This window comes from Dasypus novemcinctus, chromosome 8, assembly GCF_030445035.2.
Source record: "Dasypus novemcinctus isolate mDasNov1 chromosome 8, mDasNov1.1.hap2, whole genome shotgun sequence".
Lineage (NCBI taxonomy): Eukaryota > Metazoa > Chordata > Mammalia > Cingulata > Dasypodidae > Dasypus > Dasypus novemcinctus.
Window position 1 is genome coordinate 16,227,813 of NC_080680.1, and position 15,867 is coordinate 16,243,679.

General features: G+C 37.4%; 1 protein-coding gene across 4 annotated transcripts in view; it reads right to left on the bottom strand.

The window, feature by feature from the left end:
* Window positions 1-5,484: 5,484 nt before the first annotated feature.
* Window positions 5,485-15,867, bottom strand: part of MFSD14B (major facilitator superfamily domain containing 14B) — a 145,891-nt gene continuing 135,508 nt past the window's right edge. For all 4 annotated transcript variants that reach the window (XM_058301493.2, XM_058301492.2, XM_058301491.2 and 1 more), the window contains 5 exons: window positions 13,959-14,030; window positions 12,026-12,138; window positions 9,811-9,908; window positions 8,035-8,177; window positions 5,485-7,340 (listed from right to left, as the gene is read on the bottom strand). In XM_058301493.2, coding sequence (XP_058157476.1) covers window positions 7,089-7,340; window positions 8,035-8,177; window positions 9,811-9,908; window positions 12,026-12,138; window positions 13,959-14,030 — 678 coding nt within the window. In that variant the 3' untranslated portion in view covers window positions 5,485-7,088. The remainder of the gene's footprint in view (window positions 7,341-8,034; window positions 8,178-9,810; window positions 9,909-12,025; window positions 12,139-13,958; window positions 14,031-15,867) is intronic.

Genomic DNA, 15,867 nt, shown 5'->3' on the forward strand with positions numbered 1-15,867 from the left:
CATATGGGAATCCCCTATATTTTTTACATAACATTTATGTAACATAAGTTTCTTTAAAAAAAAAAAAAAACAACAATAAAAAAGTTAAGGTATTGCATCAATACTAGACCAGCCTTACAAGAGATGCTAAAGAGATCTGCAGGTTGAAAGGAAAGGCACTAGAAAACAGATCAAAGTCATATGAAGAAATAAATAATGTTCAGTGAGGGTACACAACATGGGTAAATATAAATGCTGGTGCTATTGTATTTCTGGTTTGCAAATCACTTCTTACTTTCTACAGGATCTAAAAGTCAAAGACCTAAAATGTAATAAAAAATCAGTGATTTGGAACATATATAAATATGTATTCTGTGACAGGAACCACATACATGTCAGGGGATGGAGGGGTATAAGAACAAAGTTTGTGTGTATTGAAGTCATATTGGTATCAAAGAAAAGGAGATTGTTATACATTCAGGATGTTAAATTTAAGCCCAGAATAAGTACAAAGAACATTTTGGAGAATATGCAAATTCAGAAAGAAATTAGAATACAGGTTGCCAGGGGTGAAGGTTAGGGAAATGGGGAGATAATACATAATGGGTGTAGGGTTTCTTTTTGTTTGGGGACATGGGAAAGTTTTAGTAATAGAAGGTGTGAGGGTAATGCAATACTGTGAATGTGATTAATCCCAATCAATGTTAAACATGGAAGACATTGAGATGGGAAATTTAAGTTGTATATATGTTCTCATGATTTAAAAAATAAAAAAAGTACAACTAAAGAGACAATGACAGGAAGTGGAGGGGGCTCAAGCAATTGAACTCCTGCCTACCACACGGGAGGTCCTAGGTTGGGTTCCTGATGTCTCCTGGAGAAGATGAGCAAGACAGCAAGCTCGCATGATGAGTAGGTGCGGCGAAGTGACACAACAAGATGATGCAACAAGGAGACACAAAGAGGAAAGACAATGAGAGACACAACAAAGTAGGGAGCGGAGGTAGCTCAAGTGATTCAGCACCTCTCTCCCACATGGGACGTCTCAGGTTTGGTTCCTGGTGCCTCCTAAAGAGAAGATGAGCAGCCACAGAGGACACACAGTGAATGGACACAGAGAGCAGACAGGAAGCACAAACAACAAAAGAGGGTGGTGGTGGTAGAATAAAATAAATCTTAAAAAAAAAAAAAAAAAAAGACAATGACAATTAGATGCAATACATGATTCCTGATGGGACCTACCGAGGGAGGAGAAAAGGCTCAAAGGGACCTTCCTGGGACTGATGAAAAGATTAGAATATAGACTTTAAGCTTTATATCAATGCTAAATTTCTTGAACTTGATAACTGCACTTAAAGTGGATTACATAAGAGAATATCCTTATTCATAGAAAATATACATTGCAGTACTATGTATTCAAGGAGCATGATGTATACAACCCACACTCAGCTGTTCAGAAAAATGGATAGCTACAGATAGAGAGAATGATACAGTAAATGTGTCAAAAGTTAAAATTGGTGGATCTGAGTATCTGGGGGTTTAGATGTACACTGGAGTTCTCTGTATGTTTTTTTAACTGTCCTGTATGTTTGAAAGTAGTTCAAAATAAAAAGTTAAAAGGAGAAGGAAAGGAGGAGGAGGAGGAGGAGGGGGAGGAGAAGAAGAGATAAAGAGAGGCATAAAAACTAGAAGGGAAGGAAGAAGTAAAACTATATTTATTCACAGATTATATCACTTAATAAACAGAAAATCCTAACAAATCCACACATGCACACACACACACAAAACATGAGAGGTAATAAATAAATCCAGGAAAGTTACAGGATACAAAAAAAAACCACAAAATATCAATTCCATTTCTATACACTAGCAATAAACAGTTCAAAAATAAAATTTTAAAAATTCCACTTAGAATAGTATCTAAAAAGAATATCTAGGATTAAATTTAAGCAAGGAGGTAAAAGACTTATATAGTGAAAGTTACAAAACATTGCTGAAGGAAATAAAAGACCTAAATAAAAGGAAAGAAATACCATGCTCATGGATCAGAAGACTTAAGATATTTAAGATGGCATATTACCTTAAGTGATCTACAGATTTAACACAATTACTATCAAAATTCCAGCAGCTTTTTGTAGAAATGGAAAAGACCAATTCTTAAATTCATGTAAAACTGTAAGGGGCCCTAAATAGTTAAAACAATCTTGAAAAAGAACAAAGTTGGATGACTCATACTCCCCAAATTAAAAACTTACTACAAAGCTACAATAATCAAAACAATGTGGTACTGACAAAAGGCCTGAAGTATGAATTAATGGAAGAGAATTTGAGAGTCCAGAAATAGATTCATACATCTATGACCTATTGATTTGTGACAAGGGTTCAGAGGTTCCTGAATGGGGAAAGAGTAGTCTCTTCAACAAATGTTGCTGGGAGAATTGATATAAAAAGCAAAAGAATGAAACTGGACACCTAAGTCATACCATATGCAGATGAACTCAAGCTGGATCAAAGACAAAACCTATAGAATTCTTAGAAAAAAAAGCAGAGGTAAATCTTGATGACCTTGGATTTGGCAATGGATTCTTGGCTATGACACCAAAAGCACAAGCAACAATAACAAAACACATTAGACTTCACCAAAATCAAAATAAATAACTTTTGTGGATTAAACAGCACTATCAAAGACTTTGAATAAAAGGGGGAAATGGTAAAGACAAATTAGTTTATATGGCGAAGAGACTTCAAAATGAGTCGGGAGGTCATCAGAGGGGTCGCGCTTACACACATCTCAGCAGAACCCCAGAGACAGCCAAAGTAGATACAACCCCAGGTAGTGGTGCTTCTGAGGGTTACAGAGACATCCAGGTCCTACAGTCATTACAAATGGCTCTGGAGTTCAATGCCTGGCCACTGGGCCCTACTTTGGAATTTGTGCTCCCGAGTGTGATGGAGTTGGACTCAGATGTGACTTCTCTATGCCTACCTCTTCTGTCACTTTTACTAAACCTGTGGTTGGCACTGGGATTGGTGTATGCTCAGGAGACTTGAATCTCTGGAGTGTCTATGTGCCAGCTGGGCCCTGAGCCTTAGCAGAGTTGCAACACCTACTCTCTGGTTCATTGGACTTACCCAGGTCAACTAACAGGAAGATGAGAATGGTCAACCACACCATGGAACCGAGAGAGTCTACAGCTGCAAGCAGAATTCCATCCATCAGCCATGTGGAATCTAAGTCCCCTCTCAATTTAGAGGTGGAGTGGACATCAAAATCCCAAGGTCCTCAGGATGGAGGAATAAAATATTGATTAGAGTGGACTTGCTGGTATTCTGCTATAGAATTATTATGACTCTAGCAATGGAAGAAATATCATTGATGTGGAGACAGTGACCATGGGAGTTACTGAAGGCAGGGAGAGGGAAAAAGAGGTGTGATATTGGAGCATTTTTGGGACTTGGCTTTGTCCTCAATATTGCAGGGACAGATGCAGGACATTATATATCCTGCCATAATCCACTGAATGGACTGGGAGAGAGTGCAAACTACAACATAAACTATAATCCATGCTGTGTGGCAATACTCCAAAATGTACTTATCAATGCAATGAATGTACCACACTAATGAAAGAAGTTGTCGATGTGGAAGGAGAGGGGGGTACAGGGACTGGGGTATATGGGAACCTCTTATATTTTTAATGTAACATTTTGTGTGATTTATGTATCTTAAAAAAAGATAATTTAAAAAAAGGAAAAATTAAAAATGAAAAAAAATGAAGACAACACATAAAATGGGTGAAAATATTTGCAAATCATATATCTGGTAAGAGTCTAGAATTTAGATTACATAAAGAATTCTTATGACTCAACAAAAAATGACAAACACCTCAATTAAAAAATGGGCAAAGGAATTCAATACATATTTCTCCAAAGATATACAAATGGCCAAAAACACATCACTAGATGCTAGATGTGTAAATAAAAAGCATGAGATACCACTTCAAACCTACTATGATGGCTATAATTAAACAAACAGAAAATAAGTGTCAGAGAGGATATGAAGAAATTGGAACCCAAATGATATAGAGAAATTGGAACTCTCATGCATTGCTGGTAGAAATGTAAAATGGTACCTGCTGTGGAAAACAATTTGGAAGTTCCTCAAAAAGTTAAACATAGAGTTACCACATGACCCAGCAATTCCATTGTCAGGTATATATACCTAGGATAATTAAAAGCAAATGTTCACACAAAAACTTGTATAAGCTACATTATTCATAAAAGCCAAAAAGTAGAAACCCAAATTTCCAACATGATGAAAGAATTAAAAAAAAGTTGTATATCCATACAGTGGAATATTATTCAGCCATAAAAAGGAACGTAGCATATATGCTACAACATGGATGAACTTTGACAACAATGCATGATTCCAAATTATATGAAATGTCTAGAATAGGCAAATCCATAGAGACAGAGAGTAGATTAGTGGTTGCCAGGGCATGGGGGGAAAGCAATTGGGAGCAAGTAAGTGCTAATGGGTATGGGGCTTCTTCTTGGGGGTGATGGAATGTTATAGAAGTAGATAGTGGTGATGGCTACATAACCTTATGAATCCACTAAAAAACATTGAATTATACACCTTAAAAAAGTTAAAATGGTAAATTTTAAGTCATGTAAATTTTATCTCAATTTTAAAAATTTATCTAATTAAAAAATAATAAATGACATTCATTATACTGGGCAAATTAGTTGTGGTAAGAAATGGTAAAAAGCAGAAATAAAGATGTTATGAGAGGGAAGAGGACTTGGCCCAATGGATAGGGCATCCGCCTACCACATGGGAGGTCTGCGGTTCAAACCCTGGGCCTTCTTGTCCCCTGTGGAGCTGACCCATGTGCAGTGTTGATGCGTGCAACGAGTGCCCTGCCATGCAGGGGTGTCCCCTGAGTAGGGGAACCCCACGCACAAGGAGTGTGCTTCGTAAGGAGAGAGCCACCCAGTACGAAAGAAAGTGTAGCCTGCCCAAGAATGGCGCCCCACACACAGAGAGGTGACACAGCAAGATGATGCAACAAAAAGAAACACAGATTCTCAGTGCCGCTGATAAGGACAGAAGCGGTCACAGAAAGACACACAGTGAATGGACAGAGAGCAGATAACTGGGGGAGGGGGGGCAGGGGAGAGAAATAAAAAATAAATTCTTAAAAAAAAAAGATGGTATGAGAGCATTTTTTCTTGGCCGGGGAGGGGGTAGGTACTGGGGATTGAAGTACCTTGTATATACAAAGCAGGTGCTCAACCACTGAGCTACACCTGCTTTGCATGTGAAAGCATTTTTAAAAATAAAAGTAGGTATAGGATCTTGAAGGAAGTTTGGTAAAAATAATTTTGAAATGTAGACATCATCTGCACTGGCTGAAGGATTAATACATCATTATAATTTACCCAAAACAGAACCCAAAGGCCAATGGTACTATCTGCTGTAAAGAAGTACAGAAGACATAAAAGTATACATTGCAAATTTATTATGCATTAGGAAGCTTAACTTAAAAATCAACAGCATAGTAAAAAGATATGTTATTTCTGTTCAGGGCAGAACAGGTTTCAAAATATATTTTCTTTTAAATGTATCCAGTCAGTACACAATCCTTTATAAAAATTGTATATATTTTTTCTGTCAATACCTTCATTACATTTATAAATACAAGATTTACATAGCACCCCATCAAAAAATTTTTTAAACTCCTTACAAATATCTACATGTATTTCATACCTATAAAACTTTCAAAGGAGTGCTTTGTTAAAGGTGGGCCCTATTTAATGGTCCATTTACTGGTGCAGCAAAATACATATAAATCTGTAAAGTTTTCTTTGTCCATAAAACATCTCGAAAAATTAGCAAGACACTTGTGAAACTGAGCTTCACTAAACCATCATATTTTAGAAAGGAATTTCATGTGCGTATTCCTGTGACAGTCAAAAGTGAGAAAAACAGAGTGAAATGAAGGGTATGTTTGAAAACAAATGCATACTACAGAGCAGTTAAGGCAAGAGTGTGATGAATGGGAAAGTTATTTGACAAGTAGGACATGGGAGATATGGGAAGGAAGAAATAGTAACAAAGCAGTATGTGAGGGGAGTGGATGTAACTCAGTGGTTGAGTGTGAGGGTTCAAGGTCCTGGGATCAATCCCTGGTACCTCCTGGAAAAAAAAAAGCAGTATGTGAGACTGAACTTGGATATAAATTCCAGTGATATCGTTACTAATTGTCATCCATAGTTAGGAATGTTCACATTTGTTCAAAGAAGTTTTAGAAGCACCCTCCAATTTCTATGTTGCCACCAGAATGCTTGATGTGTTTTGTTTTTTCTGTAAAATTACCCTGGATCAGATCAAGATTCTAGGTCCAGGGAATCTCAGTTGGTAGTTCTACATGATTTAAATTTGTAAAAGTTTCCTTCATCTGGTAAAGATGATCACTGATCAATATTAATGCCCAGAGGTATACATGCTGAATTTCATTCTAGTCAAGAATAGGAAGTGGATAGAATGAAAGGAGAGTAAAACTAGGTTTTCATTTGACCTTTGAATAAAAGCAATAGATCCCTGATAAGAGTGGCTCTTAGAGTGGCCCCTCATAAACACCTATGGGCTAAGCAAGGCATGTGTTCAGAGAAACAGGAAGAAATAAAGTGAGACGAGATTCTTTCCCTGAAATCTTGCCAACATGGCAATCCCATTACAATCCGGCACATTCTGCTGAAAAGGGTGTGGAAAAACTGCTGCCACCCTTACTCTGGAGTTGTTGAAGGCAAACCATCCTTTTTACCAGAGAAATAACTTCTTCCACTTGAATGTCAAAGTTCAGACTCCAGATAACTTTGGGAGTTGCACATGGTTTGCAGGAGTACTTCAAATCTTACCTTGTTCTAATGTACAAACAGAATGAAAATAAATGGAAGAAAAGGAGGCAGGAGGAGGAAGGGGAGGGAGGAGCAGTCATTTATCAAACTTGGCATCTCCCCCCTCAGCACCAGGATATCTGCATGTGGTGTGGCTCCCTCCGTGGCTCTCAGAGACGGGGTTTGCAGAATCCCCATTCTTGCTGCTTTTACAGTTCCGTGGACTGATTCCCAGGTTCCTCGAAGGAAGAGAGCTCCCAAATGCTGCCGTCTTGCAGCAGGGGCTCAAAGTCTTCCTCACTGCCTCGCTCTGGGGTGTTGGTCAGGCTGCCACTGATGCTGTTGCTATGCTTTCGAATTCCACTAGCTTTACTGTATTCAGGAATAAATAAGGCAACCACAAAAGACAAAAGAACTATGCATGCCCCAAATAAAAATGGTGGACCTGGGATAGCAGCTCCCTGATGGGGGTGGGAAACAAATGGAGAACAATTCAGTTAGTCTTTTCAATCCAAAATTAGTTTCAATGACCCAATAAAGTATACCACCAAAAAATGTGAATCACTTTCTGGCAAGCCTATGTTTCATTAAATGACAAGGCAAGTTCTAATAGAGCCTGGTGTTCAGAATATAACAAATGGCAACTAATCACTGCTTTCTGCACCACTTGTAAATAGCTTAACCAAACCCATAAGCTTATAAGTGATAGTTGTTTATCTCTAATCCCATCCTATGACCTTAAATCATATACTTCTGTATAGGAATATAATTACTGTTTCGTAGGGAAATCTATACTAAGTTTCACTTAGAAGGAAGAAGGGAAGAATTATCAAATAAACTCTAGTCCAATTTTTAGATGAATTTTTAGGTCATTTTGTATTTTATTTCACATGGGTTAAGCCAGAGAATAGCATTCTAATCAAGGTGATTATGTACGTGAAAACAGAATCAGAACAAAGTTAAGACCAATCTTTTCCATGAGATTAAATCAATGAAATGACTACTCTCTGATACCAGGAAGCACTGAGTACAGCACTTAACTACTATCAATGTAATAGTAGTATTATATAAATAAGTACTCTCTTTAATCTAAGATCAGAAGATTTTGCTGTAATCAAGCACAATTGTTAAAAACTACACTCATTACCAATTTACCTGCAGGGTAACTTTGTTGGAATTCAAATCCTGTCCCAATTCATTTAGCTCCACGTGGAACATGTAGAATATGAAGCCATACAATGCTGGCCCCAAGCCATTGCACAGCCCTCTTATTCCAGTTATGATCCCTTGGGCAACTCCTACATCCGAACAAAGAGAAGTAAGGAATCCAGTTTTTTTTCTGTAAAGCATCTCAATATTTGGAGCATAAGAACACTTGCTTATTAACCATGATATACAGATTTAGCTGGACTGAGAGGAAAGCATGGTGAGGAAAAGAGATTAGGTAGATGTAAGCCATCATTTTTCAAGCATTCCACAAATATTTTCTTGTGTTCACTATGTCCTTTTAATGTCCTCACTCTCTATGCTAAGATCTATAAGGATAAAATGAAAGTGATGCTTCTGAAATCGCACTGGGGCTTAATTCACCCTGCAACAGCCAGATTTGCCTATAAATGGGGTGCAATAAGAAAAATTTAAAAATTTCCCATTTAAGGCAATTTCCACTTTTCTGCAGATTGAGATTTCCCTCCTCCATAAATTTAATGGTGCTTGCACAATAAAAGACTGCTCTTTGCCTCTAACAATCTGTGTAGGCTTGGCTGTTATGTGTTCTGGGCATTGCTGGTGCAGACTCCATTTCCTAACAGCTACCTCTACATTCTGGGCAGCAGGTCCTGAAGACCTGTATTGAAAAATCCCAGAAGTGCCAATTTTTAGACATCTCTGGTTTTTACAGTAGTAGGTAAAACATTAGCTTGAACCACATGAAATGGATAAGTAAAAAATGGTCTAGAATCAGCACCTCTATATAATACAAACTAATAAATGTGTTCCAATAATTTTATGCGCTGACATTTAGAAACATCAGTATTGATAAACGTTAAGTATAAAACCAGCCAAAGAAAATTCATGCCCAACAACAGGAAGCACAGAAGAGTGAAAGCCAGGCTAAGGTTATAGCCAGAGGTGACAATGGAATCTGTACTTCAAGTGACACTATTTAAAAATGCATATGGATAAGATGGCTAATTTCTGATGTGGAAAAACAGGTGTAATGAATAAACTATCTTTTCCAATCTGGGTTTTTATCAATACTTTTTAAAGGATTCTTAGGCATTTTTAAGATTTTCCCTCTGAAATTCTCTACAGTAAGGTGAGCCATTTGGAAATGAAGAAGAAAAAGGATTAATTCTGGTAGGGGGCAAAGCCAGAAGCACAAGGAAGGATGAACTAAGAGTCTAGATGATTGAGTGTTACTCTCTACTAGATGATTGTTACTCTCTACCTAGCACTCCTAATTTTAATTTTCTCTTGCATTCTGCATCCAATTATTAAAAATCACTTTTTCTTTTCCCCCTCAAAGAAGCATTTTGTAAATCAATGGACTTTTTGAGTGATTCCATTTTAAAATAAATAACTCACTGCTTTACTAACTGATCATTATTCCACGAACACCTGTTAAAATGTTAGTTAATTTTGATGGTAACAGACAAAAGAGGGGTCAAAACTGAAAAAGGAAGATGGATAACTCTATTTCTTAGTATCCTGAACTGCTGAGTCCAGGTATTAAAAATATGAGTATAAAAATTAAAGAAAGAAGGAATACAGTCTAAGAAAACCACTTTCCTCCAACTTTCCTATTTAGCAAGATAAAGAGCTAGCTGTCTTCTGCTCTGTTCACGTAGAGAGGAGCATCAAGCTTCTTAGGCTTTTTTTTGCAGACAGGACTAGGTTGAAAGTAGACAATGATGGTGACAGTGACCTCACCTTGCTGATCTGACTCTGCATTCCGTGAGACAAGGGCACTGATAGCCGGAAATGTGATGCTGGACATGGCGGCCACAGTCCCTGCTGCCCACATCATCCTGTGGTGAGAAGACAGGCTACAGTCAGGCAGCAGGCCACTCCCAGGAGCTTGTAGTTCAAAGGCCCATCAGGGGCAAAAGTACAAATACTATCTATTTTCTTGTGCTAAGTTTTATTTTTTTCCCTCTTTACATATGGACTTTTTTTTTTAACATGAAAGTTTGTATATCACACCTTTTTTAAAAAAGATTTATTTATTTATTTCTCTCCCCTCCCCTTCCACCCCAGTTTTCTGTTCTCTGTGTCTATTTGCTGCGTCTTGTTTCTTTGTCTGCTTCTGTTGTTGTCAGCGGCACGGGAATCTGTGTCTCTTTTTTGTTGTGTCATCTTGTTGTGTCAGCTCTCCGTGTGGGTGGCGCTATTCTTGGGCAGGCTGCACTTTCTTTCACGCTGGGTGGTTCTCCTTATGGAGCACACTCATTGAGCATGGGGCTCCCCTACGCAGGGGACACCCCTGTGTGGCACGGCACTCCTTGCGTGCATCAGCACTGCACGTGGGCCAGCTCCACACGGGTCAAGGAGGCCCGGGGTTTGAACCACAGACCTCCCCGTGGTAGATGGACGCCCTAACCACTGGGCCAAGTCCGTTTCCTGTGTATCACACTTGATAATGTTTACTTTGGGGTCAGGATGGGGATAGAGAAGTTGAAAGAATTTCATTTCTTAAATTTTATTTTGCTTCTTTCAAAATCTCTTCTCCCTGGTTTCCCTATTTCCACCTTTAGTTGTAAGCACGATGAAATTCATGAAAGGATTCCTTTTATTTATATACATAGTACATTTTGCCCACTGATTTCTACTTTTTGCTTTGTGGTTCTGAAAGGCTCATCCTTACTTTGGCCCTCAAGCCACTCAGTTTGCTATCCCTAACCAAAGCCAAAGCACAGTGTGTCACCAACTGTAAAAACAAACACCTGAAGTTTAGATTAACATCCTGCAGGTTTCCATTGCCTAATGATATCATAAAGATGCTTCCTTTAGACCTTTGTCATTTTTTCAATGAACAGGGCTTACATATGTGTATTTAACTGTGAATGTCAGGAAAGTGTGGCCTCAACTGGGCTTGTGATTGGTTGGCCAGACTTCCTTGGGGCTGGCTGAACTAAACATCCTTACCAAAAATGAAAAAGCCCTTATGTCTACAAAGTCTTTTTAGCATACATAAGTGAATCAGCTGCTGAACCAAAGTTCAAATCTTAAAGAAAAAGAAGAATCAACCAAGTTAATCTGACAAGAGAATGACAGAGACTCTTTTCTAAATAATCTACTAAGTGGTTCAACTGAAATTACAGAATTTCCAAATGAGCACATATCTTTGTTCCCCAAAATGACCAATGATCACCATAGCATTTGTTTTCACTGAACTATGGTCATCCATTTATATATGTAAAGTGAAGACCTACTCAAATGTTTAAAATGGAGACACATAATCTGGTATTTGGCAACAAGGCACAGAGGGAAACTTGCCACAAAACAAACAGCACTAGGGATTCTTTTTATTTCTTCTCATTCCATAGGGCTTATTTCGACTTTCCTTCCCATTTAAGGGAATCTAATTAATATGCTGGTAGTAATCACTGCCTCAGGACACATCTGACTTTGGAAGAGACCTTAGTGTTTGTCCAACTCAAATGCTTTATTTTATAAAGGTTCTATTATTACTGAAGGCTGCTCAGCTAATTATGGCAGTAAAGCTTACCATAATCAGTCATTTTACCATTTTTGTGTTTTTGTTTTTAACTATATGTGATGTCTCTAAAAATTGACAAATGTGTTTTAAAAGTAGAGCTAAAACTTTATTGGGGACAGGGGGGAGGTACACATGTTCAATTAAGTAACTGCTTACCAAAAGCCTACTAAGGTAGAGGTAATCTTTACCAAAAAAAAAAAAAAAAAAAATCCTGAATTACCTAGCTCCACCTTTCCTCAAATTAAAGCCTGAATGGTTTTTCAAATGTTGAATTCACTTAATCAATAAAACTTCATAATGTTCCTAAAAATTCATTCAGCAACAATATATAACCTTTGCTTCCTTCCCATCACACTCCATCAGTGTGAACTCCTCTCAAAGACGTGTTTGTCTATTAGTTCATGACAATGTAAGGTAGAGGCTTACCAGGCCTGAGATCCAAAACCATACCAGGCTAACTGGGACATCTGAAAGCCCAATCCAAGGAGGACTGTATTCTTATTGCCTAATGATCTCATCAAGATGCTAAGAAAGACTGTCTGCAAAGGAAAGATGACAATCATGAGAAACCAGGTAAATACACATAATTAGAATGCAAGCTTCGTGAGTGAAGCCCATTTGCCAGTGATGTCCAGGGACCTCTATAGGCATACTGTGTGATAAATCTCAGAGAATGGTCAGTACTGATTTACTTCTACAGGGATGAACCTTGGAGTGCTCCTGGCCTGACCCAGGGCCCAAGGCCTTCAATATTTTCCCAAAGAAGGCTGTCTAACTGGGGCTTTTCTGGCATTCCCCTCAAAATTATCAGACCCCTCTTATCTCCTACTGAATAGCCATTCACTACTTATTGTGATGGGAGGAGAATGTCTCAGCTCTTTGGAAAAATCCCAACCATTCAATCATCAATGAATAGCAAACCTCTGCTGAACATTTACAGAATAAGTGGACTTATGCTGGAGGTTAAGTCTTACAAAACTGGGACTGTTTTAAGTTTGGTTTTAACAAATATACTCTGCTAAGAATAACTAGTTGGGATAGTCTAAAAAGAAGTAGGATAAAAGAACAACTCTGAGCTAATCAACTAACTAGAGTTAATATAAAAACCAAACCAAAATCAGGAGCAACTTGAAAAGTTCAAAAGGATTTGCATTTGCCAATGTAATTCAACAAAAGTAAAAAATAAAAGGCTCTTGCCTTGATACATTCCCAGGAGCCTTATCAATGCCACTATTTGGGGGAAACAGTCTTACAGCCTTCTCATTTTCTCCTCAGGAGTCTTCACAGAAGGGCCCTCTGCTCAGCCAACCATGCTTTAAAAGCTGTATGCTGGCTCCTTCAGAGAACAGAATCTGGGCAGTCCCAGAGCTGAGTGGGTATAATGGGTTAATTTAAAGAGTATACCTTGCATTGTGTGGCCCTATATTTATAATATGGAGAAATTTTACTATTTACTCATTACATATATTCTTTTTTTTTTAAGAGTTACTTTATTTATCCCCTCTCCCCCACTCCCCGCATTGTTATTTATGCATGCGTCTGCTCTCTGTACCCATTCATTGTGTGCTCTTTGTCTGCTCATCTTCTCTTTAGGAGGCACTGGGAACCAAACCTGGGACCTCCAATGTGGGAGAAAGGTACTCAATTGCTTGAGCCCCTCTGCTCGCTGCTTTTTTGTGTCTCTCATTGTGTTTCCTCTGTGTCTCCTTATTTCATCATTTTGTGGTGTCAGCTTGCCACACCAGCTTGCTGTCTTGCTTGTCTTCTCTAGGAAGTACTGGGAGCCAAACCCGGGACCTCCCGTTTGGTAGGTGGGAGCTCACTCACTCGAGCCACATTCACCTCCCTACATATACTCTAATGCACTGATTCACCACATTTTTTCAACCCTAGGATAGCAGAAATTGTTACAGTTACTTATTTTCAGTTTTGCTTTTCACTTTTACTTACTTGTCAACATTAAAATAATATTGAGACATTTTACTGGCTAAGCCAATTTTGTCAGATTGGCATTTAGATTTTAATTATTCACAATTTTGGTGTTGTAAAAACAGATGAAAGAACTGACTCTATGGAGGCGTTAAGTACACTAAGAAGTATCGTATATAAATACCTCCTATTTTATTACTTCAAGATTATATTTAAGATGGTATGGTTCTGGGGATTGTGTCAGTTTCCTAGTTTTGATATTGTAAGATAGTTGTTTAAGATGTTACTACGGTGGGGAGGGAGGCTGGGTGAGGAGGCGTACACAGGATCTCCCTTTATATTTCTTTGTGGCCTTCTATGAAACTACAGTCATAATTATACTTATTTAAGAAGTTAAAATATAAAATGGTATGGTCAACATAATACTCACCTGAGCCACTATAGACAGAATTCCTACCATAGCTATGAATGCTGCAATTTTAATAGCTCCAAAACCTATGACCTGCAGAAATGGAAAGAAAACACTTGAGGTACATAGACATAAAAACAGTTAACAAGAAATGTTAAATTCTATTAAAGCCACAGGAAAAAATAGTTGAGGAAAGCTCATAAAACTTTGATAGTGGCAAGTTAAGGTAGTACTGAAAACTGAGACTATTTAACCAGGAATTTATATTTAAATCTGATATAAGGAATCATTATAAGCAGACACAACTTAACTAGGGAAATATATTTCCAAAAAATACCTTCTATTACAGGTTTATCTATTGTTTCAAATTCTCTCTCCATCTCCAACCCACCAACAGACATATATAATGGAAATCAAGCACTGAATATGAAAAAAAGTTATTCTGACTTTTGATGCTGCAAATATAGAATTTACTTATTAGTAAAGCCAGTGGCTCTCAATTCTGAGTGCATTAAAATCATATGGGGAACAGAGAAGGTGAGAAGGAGGAGAAGGGAGGAGAAAGGAGGGGAGCAATGAGACGCTAGAACCCTCTAGAGACCAATTAAATAAGGCTCTCTAGGGGAATGGCTCAGGCACAGGTATGTTTTAAAAAGAGCCCTGATAATTCTAATGGTAGCCAAAGTTAGCTGACAATGATTTCTAAGCCTCTTAACTCTGACAGCAGCTCTGAAATGCTTAAAAAATTTCAAGTTTTAAAAAAATTGTCTTTCCTGTTACTGAAATTCTATAAAATTCAGAAAAGGCTTCAAAGATTATTTCATTTATTCTTCTAATTTCATAAATGAGTATCTTGCTTCAAGTTAACACCACTAGTTTATGAAAGAGCTAGCTAGGGCTAGAACTTCTGGCTCTCAATCCAGTGCTGTTTGCATTAACACATTCTATTAGCCTCTAATCAACTGCAAAATTAAAAACAACAAAAACAAAAAAAATTTCAAACCTGAAAATGTAGGCTGATTTATTTAGAGATTATTTCTCTGCCTATATGTGTATATGGGTGTGTGTGTGTATACACATTTCAATAGCTTTACTGCGATATAAATATATGATTCACCCATTTTAAAAAGACAAGTATTTTGTATGATCTATTTATCTTTAAAAGAAGACAATAAAAAATTAAAAAAATAAAAAGACAAGTAAATGGTTTAGTATATTTACAGAGTTGTGCAACCACTACTGCAAACAATTTAAGATTTTTATCATCCCCAAAAGAAACCCGTAATCATTAGCAGTTACTCCCTATCCCACTGCCCCTCCACACTTTGCCCATCCATTTTTTCAAATGGGCTATTTGTCTTTTCATTGTTGAGTTGTAATAGTTCTTTATATATTCTGGATTCAAGTTCCTTACCAGATATATATCATTTACAAATATCAAATGCAATGTTAACTTAAAAAAAAAAAGGTGTGTTAGCCTCTCTTAAAAGAGAACACAATTATAAAGTAACAGAATGATTGTGATTTGTTGTTGCAATTGTTTTTGTTGGTGATATAAGGATATGTACAGTAAAATAAGGCTGGAAGAATAAAACATTTACACTTGTTTTATCTGTGTGAAGGGATACAGTAAAGTTATTTTACTTTATTTCTTGGGTTTTTCCATTTCCCCTCTAATTTTTCTAAATTAAACACATATTAACTCATTATTCTTTCCTTTCAATCTCTATTATCCACCCACCAAAAACTAGGAAACAAGAAACAGAACTGATAAAAGAAAAAGTTTTACTTATATGCTACCATATAAAACATATAGGCTCATATTCTCAGGAAAGCAACCAGAATGGAGAATTACAAGTTTCATTAAAAATATCTCCAAAAATAGAGAAATTTTTCTTTCAGGAAGAGGCCTGTTCTGTCACAGTGGATT